This window comes from Cephus cinctus, unplaced genomic scaffold (assembly GCF_000341935.2).
Source record: "Cephus cinctus unplaced genomic scaffold, Ccin1 Ccin1_scaffold0715, whole genome shotgun sequence".
Taxonomy (NCBI): Eukaryota; Metazoa; Arthropoda; class Insecta; order Hymenoptera; family Cephidae; genus Cephus; species Cephus cinctus.
In genome coordinates, this window is record NW_014333334.1 from 273,702 (window position 1) to 287,676 (window position 13,975).

Here is a 13,975-nt window from a genome sequence, read left to right on the forward strand (position 1 = left end):
TTTTGCGCTGTTTGGTGTGATTTGCGAAATTTTCACCCGGCTTTTTAACTGCGTACACAGGGTAAGTGGATATGTTGGAAGATTTTATTTACTATTTAGATTTTTGTAAAATGATATAATACACTGATAGTTGAGCGTAGTTTATATTTTTGTTTCGATTTCTGTTTATCGTTATTTTTTATACTTTTTTTTTCTCTTCGTAATATACGTTAGATTCTATTTTGAACTGTCTGGCATTTATGATTCTTTTAATATATTGTTAAAAGTAAAATGATCAATATGTAAATGCTATTATTGTTTGATTCTAATTGTTTTGTTCTCTATCAAATTTGTATTAATATTATGTAATTCATTTTATTCTTATAGATTGAATGAGAATGACTTCTCGTATGAGTGAAGAGAACATCTCACAATTAAAGGCTTTTGCAGAGTTTTGCATTTCAACTCCTTGGTTATTGCATCGACCTGAATTTTCCTTTATTAAAACACTCATTGAGCACTATGGTGGCAAAATACCAGAATGCAAAAATGAAGATTCAACATTTCCAAAGTCCACTGATGGCAATGGAGCTGAAGAATCGAATCCAAGACCTGAACCCTCTGTATCTGACAGCGAGGAAAGTGACCTCGAGCTTGACATGACCGGTGTTGTTGGTAAATACAATAAAATTATATTTTATCAAATATAAGGAAACTACTTTTATAACAATGAATACAATCACTTTTGCTGTAGAACCAGACAACGATCCATCTCAGAAAATGGGAAATCTTACTTTGCAACCAACCGAAGAAGAAATTGCAGAGTCCCAGGCAAAACGTTCAGAAGCAGTCTCTGCTTTTGTTGAGAAGGATTACGAAAGAGCCATTTCACTATACACGGAGGCTATAGTATTGAACCCAGCTGCAGCTCTTCTCTATGCAAAGCGTGGACAGATCTACCTGCTATTGAAAAAACCTAACGCCTGTATCAGAGACTGCAACCGTGCCTTGGAGATAAATCCTGATAGTGCAGCAGCTCACAAGTTCAGAGGTCGCGCTCACCAGCTACTTGGGCACTGGGAGGAAGCAGCAACAGACCTTCGACTGGCTTGCAAATTCGACTTTGACGAACAAGCGGACGAGTGGCTCCGCGAAGTGACACCGAACGTGAGTACTTACCATCTTCAAAGAGCTTTCCTTTTTTTTTTTTTGTAATACATGCTAAAGAGAAACAGGTAAGTGATATGATTTTTTCTTGGGAGAAATTGTATGCATATGTACACAAGTAGCACTCACAGCACACGGTTCTTATTTAAAAAGTACATTGCCCTAAATATAGTAAAGAATCGCTACTCTTTGGAGACAGTGTCCCAATAGGAACATTTAAGGTATGCATCCATACCTTAAACGATACATAATTCTCATAACGTTATCATTATTACTAAATCATCTTATCGGACAAGTATAGTAGATCTACATCAACCTTATCTTTAACGGTAATAATAAAATAATATATTAATGTAAACTTATTACAGTAACCAGTAAAAGTATTAACAATCTGTAGAATACGCGAAAGTTCCTTTCTCGAGGACGAATGAGCCTCGCGAAACAAGATGATCATCTAGATATTATTGTACATATGAGGTATGGTGAATAATCGAATAAGACAAGCACGCGAATGACGCCTGTGACTCGTCCTCCCATGTAAATTCAAGATCGCATTGATTTCACAACATTGAATACATTGTGAAACGCGGCTGAATATTGGAAGAGAACATGGGGATAAAAATTTGATATTTTTTTGTTTCCCTTAACACGGCTAAATAATTAGCCTTTGTGCGTTTTGAAGTTTCTCTTCTACATGACGGACAAGTTGCGAACACAATCTGCATAAGCAAGGTGTTATTTTTTTCGTCTCCTTCATCTAATCTTTTTTAAAAGCGATATAAGTACAAACCTCTGAGGAAAGGTTTCACTTTCTCTCTTTCTCTCCCTCTTTCTCTCTCTTTCTAATAAAGTGGAAATATCTCTCTTGCGTAGACACTATTAAATTAAATGTCTAAACGGCCGCCATTATAGGGGAGTCGGCGGACGATGTGCGAATATCACACGGGTACCCACGTATACGAATTACGTAGCGCGTGTTTCTAAGATCAGTTTTAATAAGTACAGTCTATTACGCATATAGGAGACACACTGTGTAGTACAGTCTCGTTGACGTAAACGCGATAACGCGACAAGACATGGAGGCGACGAGGTACACACACCCCAAGGAACGTTAACTCACCAGGTCTGCTTTTTCTTATTTCCTCTTCTTTTTTCCCACTTCGTTCCTTTTCTATCATTCACTTTATTCACTCTGTTTTTGCAGGATCCGCCTCCAACTTTCGTTTTTTCTCCACTACTTCAAGCCATCAGCATTCGCTGAGGATTAACTGGACCACCAAAGAAACATACATTATAGGAGTAAACTCTCAAGATAATCAAAATCAGACGTAGTTGTTTCCTTGACAATTTCATTCGGAATGGTGACGGACAAACTTAGATTTCTTACGTTCATCCGAGTCGCAATTCTCAATGCTTTCTTTCTTTTAACCTGACCGGTATAGCGTAGAGGGAAATACGATTATTAATAGTTGAGATGAAGAAGTAGAGTGGACCCGTTTTTGTTGTATCCATGTGTGATAATAATCTTAGCACGTGAACCGGGAGGCAAAAATTGCAATTCTGTAGAGGAAGCTTTTGGGTTCGATTTTATTCCCCAGGTGTTTCTCTTCGTTGCTCCATGCCTATAGCTGCCTGCAGCGAAACATGGATGCGTGTAGAAGCACCGGCGTCCTGCCCTAACATTTTCTGATAACGTTTCAGCATCGTTTGATAGATGATATATTTTTCACCCCGATGAAAAAATTCGTTGGTACGTTTCTAGTTTCTCTTCTGTCTTCATAGTTTTGTGTGTGTACTTATCACGTTTGTCTCGGCAACGCATATTCGGTATACGATCCCCCTCAGAATTTAGTTTCTAAGGCCATTCTGGCCAGCACGTCGTTCCTCTTCGCCTCCGGTCCCGTTTAGGCTTCTCGTTCACGGGTGTCGGGGGTCGCCCTGGCCGGGCAGCTCAACCTACCAGTTTCCGGTAGATGTTCTTGGTACCATGGTAAATATTGGATTTTACTTTTTTTATCTTGTGGATCATTTTCTTCTTCCTCAGTTATATATATTTTCTTTTTTTTATTAATACTAATTTCCATTATTTTCTATGGTATCAAGTGTCCCTTACCGCGTTTTAGCACTTTCAAGCTCAACTAGGAGGTGTGCTTGTCTCACCCTCGTGTATGGCTGCTTCCACGGACTTCTTGTACTTGCCTACGAGTTCGGGTAGGTCGTACGCTATCGACACGTCCAACCTATTAATGGGACATCCTCGGAAGTAGGTGCAAGTGGCGCTTAGTTGCTGGAACTCGTAGAGTGGATTCAGACGGAAGAAATCCTTGTATACGTCGGGATCAGGAAGATCATAGCGCGATATGTTTGTCAGAGTACTGAGACCCTCGTAGATGTGATAGTCCTGAGGATTCTCGATGATCTTGTCACTGATCTCCTTCTTGTTGCCGAAGAACGTCTTGTGGTTGTAGTAAGTCGTTAGATAACAATCCACCATCTTCGCGTGATTGCGCACTCTTACCTGAAATTTTCATAGTATCAGGTATTAGCGGTACTTGATACTTTTACGTGTCCTTATTCGACTTTACTATACTCACGGCAAATCTCCTGGCGCTGGCTATCTTGTGCTCTACGCGTTTATCAATTGCGGAGCGAAGATCGCGAAGGAAAGCGCGTTCCTGGGCGTACAGAAGTCTGGTAGGTGCACCAGCTTCGTAGGGTATCGACCACAGGGAGGTCGAATACATTATCGGGGGCTCTGCGCTGGACATCAGTGGTGATATATTCCAGATGAGGGCACCTTGTACTCTCATCAGTTCCTCGGGCTTAACTTGGTCAGCCTTGTTCAGGATGATCCTGGTCTAAAATTTTAAATCTGTTTTAGAAATCCTCTTCCCTGGATGAAATCCACTGGCTTCCTTGTCCATGGGGATCCGTTACCTGATATTCACGTCCCTTCAATTGATCCAGGATAGCTTCGGTTTCTGGTCCCACGTCGAGTTTCGATGGATCATAGACTAGGAAGATGATGTCGGCACGGTCGATGAACCATTGGCAGGCATCGTTGAATGGGAAAAGACGTTGAACTTGTTTGCGAATTTCCAAGATGCCAGGTATCTCAACAATATTTACCTATCGATTGTGCCATTAGGAGCATGAAATTCTTTCCCGAATATATCGTTTGTGGTCCATCTTATATAATCTGTCAATGATGTTTTACCTTCTCGAGTAGCTTATTATTTAGACGCAGGCCTCGTAGACGATCTAACATTCCTTGACCAAACTTTTGGAGTCCGGAGAAGGTCCAATCTGCTGCCAGCTGGGTACCATCCAGCACCTCCTCTTCCTCGCCATGCATCAGGATGTTGAAATAAGCTGGTGAAGGCTCTGCACCTGTGTCAGTTCGATTTGGCGGTTTGCAAGGTTCTTCCAAACACTCTTGCAAACCGCCTGAACGCGCCCTATATATTCATGCCATTTTCATCCTCGTCGAAGAGGATTACATTTATTTAATGGAAAGACAAATTTAATTCATCTTAGAAAATTCTTTTCCCTTTTCAATTTCAATGGCTGTTAATAATTTGTTAATTTACATTGATGACGTTACACGTGCATTACGTACCAGTTCTGAGGGCAGTAGGCTTGTACTCTATGTCCAGCAAATAGTTGATAATTGATGATTTTCCTCCACTCCAAGGTCCCATGAAGAGAACCAGAGGTTTTGAAAATATTTCCGGATCTAAATCAAATAGAAATTTTAGTTTTACAATTTTATTTTGTACAGTTGTGGTTTTTTTTTTTGTTAACTTCTTCTAAAGACTTGGAACAGTTACCTCCAAAATGTCTGTTGCTCAGGTCCCTATACTTGTATAAAGTTTCCAATGGTTTAATGGCGTTATCATAAAGGCGTTTCAAGTCCCTGAGGACGATGTCTGCAGCCCTCTGAATAGCTCTTTCTTTCTCCTCGTTTTCCTCATCCAGGCGAAGCAGTTGGTTTATGTGATCTCGTGGTCTCAAGTTTTCTGGGATTTCGATTTCCTGAATTAAATCTTCTTCTGGAGTTGGTTCATCCTCTTCCTTTTCTTCTTCTACCTGTACGTCCGTACCTAAAGCGACATTGAATATCCCCATTAATAATGCACCATTATTTTTTTACTTGCAAGCAAAATAAGTATTTATATTATTTATTAAATATTTTGTATCGAAACAAAGGGAAGGTAAAAGGAATCAATAGTGGGCACAAATTGCTATTAGAAATTGAATATGTTTTCAAGCATTCTATTCTAAGACGAAGTAACTTCAGTTCTATGAAACTTTTAAAAGTCTACTTAGTATTTCAGTGAACATGTACCAAGGAATAATATATTTTTCATGTTTCTCTGCTTTGTTATGTCTTGAAAGGAAAAAAATTGTAGAATTCTATTTACTCACCATCCTCAGTTTCTCCTGAGCCAGACACATTGTCCTGATCTGCTCCATATGCTTCTCCCTCCTTGGAATCATCTTCAGTTTCTCGTCTTCCACGAGACTTCACTTCATCTTCCGCCTCCTCTTCTCCGGATTTGGAATCAGCAGTGTCTTCCTTAGTATCCTCTTTAGAGTTCGCATCATCTTCCTTGGAATCTACTTCTGCAGCTACATCATCATCGTCCTTAATAGTTTGTTCATCCTCTTTGCTGTCATCCTTAGGGGATGAATCCTCTTCACTGTCATCCTTCTTGACAGAATCGTCTTCCTTACTTTCGTCCTTGTCGGCTTCCTTGGAATCGTCATCGTCGTCGGGTCCATCAGCATCTTTATCCTCTCCAGATTTACCAGCTGCTTCCTCGCCGCTCACGGCATCCTTGGAATCAGCCTGATTATCCCCGTCATCGTCGTCAGGTTCTTCCTTGGGCCCAGATGCATCGTCTTCCTTGGAACCGTCGTCCTCGTCGGGCTTAGAGTCATCCGCATCCTCAGCGGATTGTTCCTTATCCTCTGCAGTTTCGTCATTATCTTCGTCGGATTTTACGTCGTCGGCAGCCTCTTCGGCTGAGTCGGCATCGTCCTGGTCAGTAGATTTGGCTTCGGCCGATTCATCTGTCTTGGTCTCCTTTGAAGCATCATCATCGGCTTCCTGAGAATCATCCTTTTCCTCGGCAGTTCCTACGATTTAATACTTTCCTTAGTGTCATCATTAATTATTCTTTATGTTCTACCAGAATGATACTGACCTTCCTTACTGTCATCATTTTCAGCATTTTCCACACTCTCGGCACTTTCCTCGTCGGCATGTTCCTCGTTCTCGTTATTATCACCCCCTTCGGCAGATTCATTCTTTTCATCACTCTGATCCTCTGTCGTCTCGACGCTGATGATCTCAATTGTTTCTATGCCGTCATCGTCTTCATCGTTGTCACCATCGTCACCATCCCCATCCGCAGTCTCTGTTCCTTCAGCTTCAGGTTCTCCACTGTCCTGTCCGTCGTCATCCCCTGGCTGCTCGTCAGTTCCTTGGTCATCATCATTCGCTGGCTCGTCGCTCTGAATAGGTTAGTATCATTCATCATTACCACTTTTATCATCTATCCCTATTCCTCATTCCCATACTAATGAGACTCACTTGTTCGTTAATTGTAGGAGACTCCTGATCGCCTTCTTCATCGGCAACACCCTCGACCTCGGCACTGCTCTGCTCGAGAGACCCTTCAAACGAAGCATTCTAGAGATTGCCAGGTTCCACCCGAGTACCCAATAAATATCCAGTCTTACCTGTACCGAGGTCCTTCAAAGCCTTCTCGATGTAAGGCCGACATTGTACTTCAGAGGGCACTTGGTCCAGCTCTTCATCGCCTTGCACTCCTGAATCCAATCAGAAAAACAGGATGCCAATCTTTATATTTACTTCTCGACCTGGTGCACAACTAGCGTACAAGACTATAATACGTTATCGTAATTTCTAACGATGAGCTTTCAGAGCCCGAATATTGATATTCTACCAGGGTGATGCGTGCCAGAAAAACACACTGTATTAGATAACTCGAGGTGTGTTTAACGCCACGCGACCACCCGAAATATCTGACCCGAGTGACGCAAGTATCTCATGTCAAGTCTTGCATAGACTCAGCCGTAACTGAGGTCGGCGTGTTCGCCCTGTAACAGGTGTCTCAAGACAAAGTGATTTACATGACATTCTCTGAGCCTGCTCTAAAAATGGATCCAGTAGCGACTCTCTCTCGGTTCCTCCAGCTGATTATTCTCATTATTATGCTATTACAATGATTCTCTTGATTTCATTGATATTATTCAATCTATTTTCATATTCGTATGGATTATTCAGATTCTACGCCTGGTAAAACTTTGGTTTGTCCCTTGGTTACCTGGGACCAGGCCCGGTGCTAAGTTTAGCAGATGGGTAGGCGGGATCGGGTCGAGCAACACTCGGAAATATTTATATATCAAGCAACCGCATCGTATTTTTATCGGGCCGTATACTTAGAGAGCGTCTCTCTCTCTCTTCTTTTTTCTTGCAAATCAGTTTAGGATTCGCTTTGCTTTCTCAATATTTCATCCTCTTTTAGTTCTTCAAGGGAGAAAAGTTGAAATGTTTCTTGGAAATCTTCAAAGCAGCCATTGCTTTCGCTTTAGTTCCATGCGAATAAACCGTTTTCGACCCTGGTCCATCTGGTTTTTTTTTTTTTTTTTTTTCCAAGTATTTGGTATATTTACATGGCAGTTTCGAATGATCTTTGGCAGTGCTTTATTTGCCATTCGAATGAGGACGCATGCAGGACCAGGGAGTTAAACCAAGAGGAAAGAAAAAGGAACGAGGAGCTTTCTAAAGTCCCACCGGATGATCTTGTCACGTTAACGTCCAGTTAAGCTCAACAATCGGTCGACGGAATTTCAACAAGAAGGTCTAGCAGCCCGTTAAAAGCATCCGGCCCGTGACGAGGTCACACTCGTGAGGATAGGATGAGTTGTCCCTACTCTCTGTCGATTACATCACCATCCTAAGCTAGAGTTTCTGGCATGACACGTCGTCATCAGGTACAACACCTACATTCTCTTCATCTATGAATCATATCTGGAATATATTTCTATAATCTTTGAAGATATTGCCCTAATGATCTTTTGCACCGTAGAACCTATTCTTCTCTGGTTCAGTCTAGGTAGTGTAATTCTTGTCACTATTAATCTCCTCTTCTTTAATCAGGGTGAATGAGACGCGAGCAAGAACGCACTGTGTCTGCTCCTGGAATAGCTGGTCCCGGTTCATTGACGTCATCAGATCGAGCAAAACCGAGGAATTCCCGAGCGACGCATAAAGCAGTAACCTGAGAAAGTTTCGGATTCGAGTGATAGCACTGGAGGCAGCTGTCGTTTAGCAAGCCCGGCCAGCTCGGTTAAAGATAGACCCTGGTCAGAGTCTTCCTGATACTCTCGCCATGCGAACTGTGCTTGAGAGAGTTCTCCCTACCGGTGAGAGATAATCCTCATTATCATCAATATCTTCAGTATCAGTCTGCACCGTCATCTCCGTAAGATCTTGAAGAAAGCGTCAAGAACTGTTGAGATTTGTAATTGAGGTCGAGGACGAAGGTCTTCTGTAACTGGGACTGTGCTTTTCGAGTCAGGATTATCTTTTTCTCTTGCTTCTATTTATAGAAGAAATAAAAAGGTTTATTCGATCACCGTGTCTTCGCGAGGGAAGAGTCATCGAATGTGATCTCGATGACATCAGTTCCTTGATCTAAATGTCCCTCGGTCGGTTTTTAAACCTGGCTATATTCTGAAGACAGATGTTTCGACAGGGTGTGATTTAATCCACGCAAATATCATTTGATGCTGCCAGTGCCACCGCTATCCTGTCGACGTAAAAGACTACCAGTGCTTGGAAATTTATGTTAGATAGGTTGGCACTGGCTCGTCCCGTTTGCCATCTACATCTGAACTTATGTAACTCAATTCGAGGCAGTGAACGAGTCTGAAGAGATTTGCGACGAGCGCACGGCGGCATTCCATCGATTCCAAAAATAACGTAATCCCTTGGTTGCATCTTGCTGCCATATAATTATTATGCAATGGACTGTTGGAAGGGATTGGGATGCTGGATTGACCTTGGTACATATGGGATGTCAGGTTCTGTATCTATTGGCTTGCAGAATTATTAGCGTCATAAGAATATATTGTTATTTGAAGACAGATGATTCTTCGGGAATAATCTTTAAAGAAGTTCATGTATATTTAATGGATTGGATGCAATGATATTAGATGGATTGGCCCAGAGTTTTGTCTGTCACGATATGGTTTCCACTCTGAAGACCTTACGTAACATTGACCTTCGTCAGTCAATCGTCACACCTCCGTCATTGGTCTGACGACACGCACCAAGATGAAGACTAATGATTACACTTATCTATTTTCGACTTTAGTCTCGACTTCTTTTTCTTCTCTCTAAATCGTTAACCCGACTAGGAGATGTATTAAAATTCATAGTGACGGATATACCTGATCCTAAGAATTAGCGGAATTTCTCTATTAGCATTTAGTTTTGACAGAGAATCTGACAGTCAATGATTTCCTATAAAATTCATTAATTATACTTGATGCTATTTAATAATCAAAGGACCAATGATGAAATGATCATCAAGTTCCTTGTTTAGCTAATTGTATTAATTAATTAGAAAACATTTGGAAACCCCCTAACAAAACTCTTTCTCTCTGCAGATACAGATTATTCCTGAACTGATAAACCATCCTCATCAATATCATCAACATGCCCCTCCGCCTGATTGATCCTCGAAGAGTCCTGGTGATCGGATCATCCCTCCAGTATAAGGGATACTCACCCTGCAAGGCGACGGCTAGAATAGCGAGTAGGAGTCCCACGAAGAACGCGGGTCTCACCCGCGAGCCCGTCATCTCGTTTCACTAGGCACTACGCGATGAGCCAGGCTGCTCTAGCTCCTCTCTCGATAAGTCGCGTTCGACTCCACTCGCGAAGAACTGGCGTCGCGACGCCCGCGAAACCCTGAACGACGCCCCTCTCTACGCAACGATTCCAAGAGTACCGCGTCTCCGCCACCTCTTCTACTTCTTTTCCTTATTATTCTTCCTGGTGTTTATCTTCGATTTTGCAAAATCTCGAGATATCCAAGACAGTAGTATACGTTCCTGTTAATCATTTTTGCTATCAAAGATAACGCAGCATCCATCATCACCAAACCACCTCACGTGAACCAGTGCGATTTCAAACAATTTCTAAATATCCGTTATTAATCTCTTGACCAGCTTAAGATCTTTGGATCAAGTAGCATCCCTTCTCTGCTTCTAGATTCGTTATAGGATTCTATTGGACGCTACCAGACTTAAGGACCCATTGTACAAGCCCTCTACCCTGCTGACTATCGTTCAATGACTGCTCCTCTACCGTGCTAGCTTAGCTCCTGATTGTCGCTGGTCTCTTCTAATCAATCTGGTCTCATATCCGTATTACCCGTGGACGTCTCGCACGTACAAATCCTCTATGTGTCCAGTCATGTCTACCTATAGATACTCGTAGTACGTGCGTATTTAAAAATACCCGGGACGGCCCAGTTTCGTCGAGCTTTTATCTGGCTGACAAACTGATCGTGTAGTCGGGCAGAGGTCGTTAGAGCATTCTCAGAGGAGGTTAGGCTGATCTAGTTGAACATCTATGGGAACAATGCTTATTCTATGCATCATTGCAGTTTATCATTTTTATTCCATCCTGACCGTGATTATTTTCATGCGTGATAATAATACATAACGTTGATCAGTGCTCGGCTACCAGGTACTCCAGGTATTGGAGTTAGTGTTGTCTGTCAAAATTCGAAGCTTCTCATAATTTTGTAAAAAGGGTACGATGCCCGTTATATCAGAATGATATATTATTTTCGAAGCTGATGGACGGGGGCAAGGTCGCAATCTGCGCACGACGTCGAAATCCAAGAGCACGAATTCATGTGAACGGTTGGAAGACGAGAGATCTGGGATTTTAGGAAAGTTGATTTGTTTCTTTTTCTTATACGCCCAGCTTCCAGCCAGATGACATTTCGACCAGGAGAAAGAGGGGGTGGATTTGCATTGGGATTAGGAGTGAACTTGGAAGATTTAGGTTATTAAAGTGATCACGGAATACTTGGAGAGATTCAGACTCGGATCTTCGGAGACAAAATTTGCCTCGCGAGCTTCGGTCGAACAGAGGAGCGTCGCGACGTCGGGCGCCTTTATATTTAGACGGCCGGGCCGCCGCCGTATAAGGTGCCCCCCGTGCAACATCTTCCTCCTGCGAAAGATGTACATAGTGACGTATTTGCACGTTCTTTCTAACGAAAGATCATTAATGTTTAATTGAAAAATGTTCTTTTTTTTTTTTGATACGCTCCTAATGTTTTTTCATAGAATTTTCGAAAATTAGGTAAACCGAGTTGCATGATCTTGCATATTTTTGCGTTAATTTGTACAGTGACTTCTTGATTAATACCGTACTTAAATCGTGTCGATTATGAGTTTTTTTTAATTATTATTAATTTATAAATTCGATATATTCTAAAATTTCGGACTTTAAGTATTTTTGATTAAAGCCCTGGATGGGAAGCCAGGATATGGCAATTGCGGCCAATTGGCTTGTTTGCGATCTATTATAAGCTCGTAATCGTGTGAGGCCATGATGCACCTTGGGCACGTGTGTTAATGTCATTATGATTTACTATTTGGACCTGTTCCTGAGAATTTTCTTTGAATTTCCTTGTCAGTCTTTATAGATCGTTTAAGCCGACAACAGACAGCTATTTTTCCGTTCACGAGAAGCTGAACGTTTCGTAGCTCTGATTGTACTTTTTTTGTTTGTTTATTCTATATCTTTTTCTATTTATTATAGGCCAATAAGATCGAAGCTCACAAGCGGAAGAACGAACGTAAGCTCCTGGATAAGGCAAAGCGTGAGAGGGAGGAGAAATTGAAAAATGCTCGCGAACAAGCGAAATCCCGAGATGCGAACACGCGTCCTTCGCAGACGGACGATAACGACGTGAAAGGCTTTTATAAATTTCTGCGTGATCCGGATATACAGCAGGTGTTGAAAGTACGTGTCCCCATGTGCTTCGTTAATTAAAAACTGCTGAGCGTATGAAATTGGAATTCTTTTTTTTTCTGTCTCATAGGATCCGGAAGTGGCGGCAGCTCTTCAGGACATGTTTTCCAATCCCATGAATGTTATGAAATATCAAAATAACAAGAAGGTCATGGACTTGTTTTATTCTGTTGGTACTAAATATGGCGGCTTGGGTGGACTTTCTGGAATGCCCGGATTTTCAGGTCTCGGGCCAGATACACCGCCAGAACCACCAAAACCTGCAGGACCAACTGACGACCTTGGAATGGATTAGAATAAGTTAGTTTCCCATAATGAGTAATTAAATACATATTGTTTTTGTTTTAGTATTTTTTTAAGATAACATGTTCACCTCTTTCAGGTTGATTCTTTTTCATGTACTGTCTTTATTTTTAGAATGAGAGCAAATACGGTGAATTGACGTAATATTAAAATATTGTCTACTTAATTGTATTTTTACTTACACTAATATCTCTTAAAGTTCATTATACTCTTCATAGTTTTATAATATTCTATGAGGCTTCTTGATGATCGACGCCTGATCGCCATGTGTTATTACTATAAATTTTGTATTCATTAATTTTTGTGCTTATTTCAGATGAAACCCTTTTAACATCCAATTTGAGGCATCTTTTACATTTTCATTTAAATCTAAAGAAACTTCTTCATCCTTGGTCCTATGTATTATTTTTAAAACGTTTGCACGCGTACCTATGCATAATTTTCATGTATCACAGATTGGCGCTGATCGCAAATAATTACCGATTGAATTGAAATAAGGGCCGTCCGTTCGATATCGCTTGTCCAAAGCGGCTCTCGACATTCACATTATCCTCTATACGTACTTTAGATTATCAATTGGTTGTTGATTATACATGATTATACTCTAGCAATGGATGTAATTTTTCTATAGTAGTCGAAGATATAAATTAGACATTTATTTTATTATGCATTTCCCGTTATACGGAAGGCCTAGACTCAAGTTACTATTGATATAGGTTGTATGGAAGAGTCTAAAATAAATGCATCATACGACGGTCTACATAAATACATATTCCGTATCTCTTTTTATTAAACTAATTGAATATTCACTGGTTACTGCTACCGGGAATAACAATAAATATTTACAGGATGCGTAGAATTTAAGTAAGAGCTATTTAAAATTAGAAGAAATAGCATCGCTCTTGGATACCGGAAGAATAAACGATTGGTCATCCAATAGCGGCTTCAATGGCTGGTTACATCGATAACTAGATATTATTAATTGTCTTATTGATATAGTTGTTCCGATAACGTTATAAATATTTTTACTAAACTACCTGTACAACAAAGTGTCTAACTAAATGGAAAATATTGCACGGAAAATTCGATAAGGTATTTAAACCACTGTTGGCCTATGAGTAGATTGTATCAATTATTCCAACTAAATTACATTAATATTCTCTTAAGAGTTTGCCTATAATAACGGAAGTGATATTTTTCGCTTTCTCAAAAAATGCTACAAGCAGTTAATTTGTGTGAATTTTTTTCTCTCTTGCGTTGTATAACATAATTTCTCCAAATATTAGGTCTGCCTTATTTTGAGCATGTGGAGATTAGGGTGCCATGGCACTTTTCTAAAGGTCGACGCTCTCGCCTCCTCAGGAAGTGACGTTTCCTCACTGGCTTCCGCTATAGCCGCCTCAACCAGGCTGATCCCAGTGATGTCATTGT

General features: G+C 40.9%; 2 protein-coding genes across 3 annotated transcripts; one reads left to right on the plus strand and one right to left on the minus strand.

The window, feature by feature from the left end:
* The first annotated feature begins 371 nt into the window (after positions 1–371).
* Positions 372–12,842, plus strand: LOC107270281 (putative protein FAM10A4). Its single transcript, XM_015745149.2, has 4 exons — positions 372–654; positions 734–1,146; positions 12,029–12,232; positions 12,312–12,842. Exons 1-4 carry the CDS (start codon positions 372–374, stop codon positions 12,534–12,536), a joined length of 1,125 nt encoding a protein of 374 aa, XP_015600635.1. The 3' UTR covers positions 12,537–12,842.
* Positions 1,258–10,147, minus strand: LOC107270276 (sarcalumenin). Of its 2 annotated transcripts, none has more exons than XM_015745140.2 (11): positions 9,975–10,147; positions 6,895–6,984; positions 6,746–6,828; positions 6,357–6,666; positions 5,575–6,288; positions 4,977–5,249; positions 4,766–4,882; positions 4,364–4,593; positions 4,084–4,275; positions 3,741–4,004; positions 1,258–3,664 (listed from the first exon to the last, which is right to left on the minus strand). In XM_015745140.2, the coding sequence occupies exons 1-11, from the start codon at positions 10,045–10,047 to the stop codon at positions 3,281–3,283; spliced, it is 2,730 nt and encodes a 909-aa protein (XP_015600626.1). In that variant the 5' UTR covers positions 10,048–10,147; the 3' UTR covers positions 1,258–3,280. The 2 variants fall into 2 exon arrangements, with proteins under 2 accessions (XP_015600626.1, XP_015600627.1); XM_015745141.2 differs by having other exon boundaries at positions 4,364–4,536; positions 9,975–10,145.
* Positions 12,843–13,975: the final 1,133 nt, after the last annotated feature.

Coding starts and splice junctions, on each gene's coding strand:
- LOC107270281 (XM_015745149.2), top strand. CDS start 372: ATGAGAATGACTTCTCGTATGAGTGAAGAGAACATCTCACAATTAAAG. Junction 655..733: donor TGACATGACCGGTGTTGTTG/GTAAATACAATA, acceptor CTTTTGCTGTAG/AACCAGACAACGATCCATCT. Junction 1,147..12,028: donor TCCGCGAAGTGACACCGAAC/GTGAGTACTTAC, acceptor TATTTATTATAG/GCCAATAAGATCGAAGCTCA.
- LOC107270276 (XM_015745140.2), bottom strand. CDS start 10,047: ATGACGGGCTCGCGGGTGAGACCCGCGTTCTTCGTGGGACTCCTACTC. Junction 6,829..6,894: donor TTTGAAGGACCTCGGTACAG/GTAAGACTGGAT, acceptor CTTCGTTTGAAG/GGTCTCTCGAGCAGAGCAGT. Junction 4,883..4,976: donor GAGCAACAGACATTTTGGAG/GTAACTGTTCCA, acceptor TATTTGATTTAG/ATCCGGAAATATTTTCAAAA.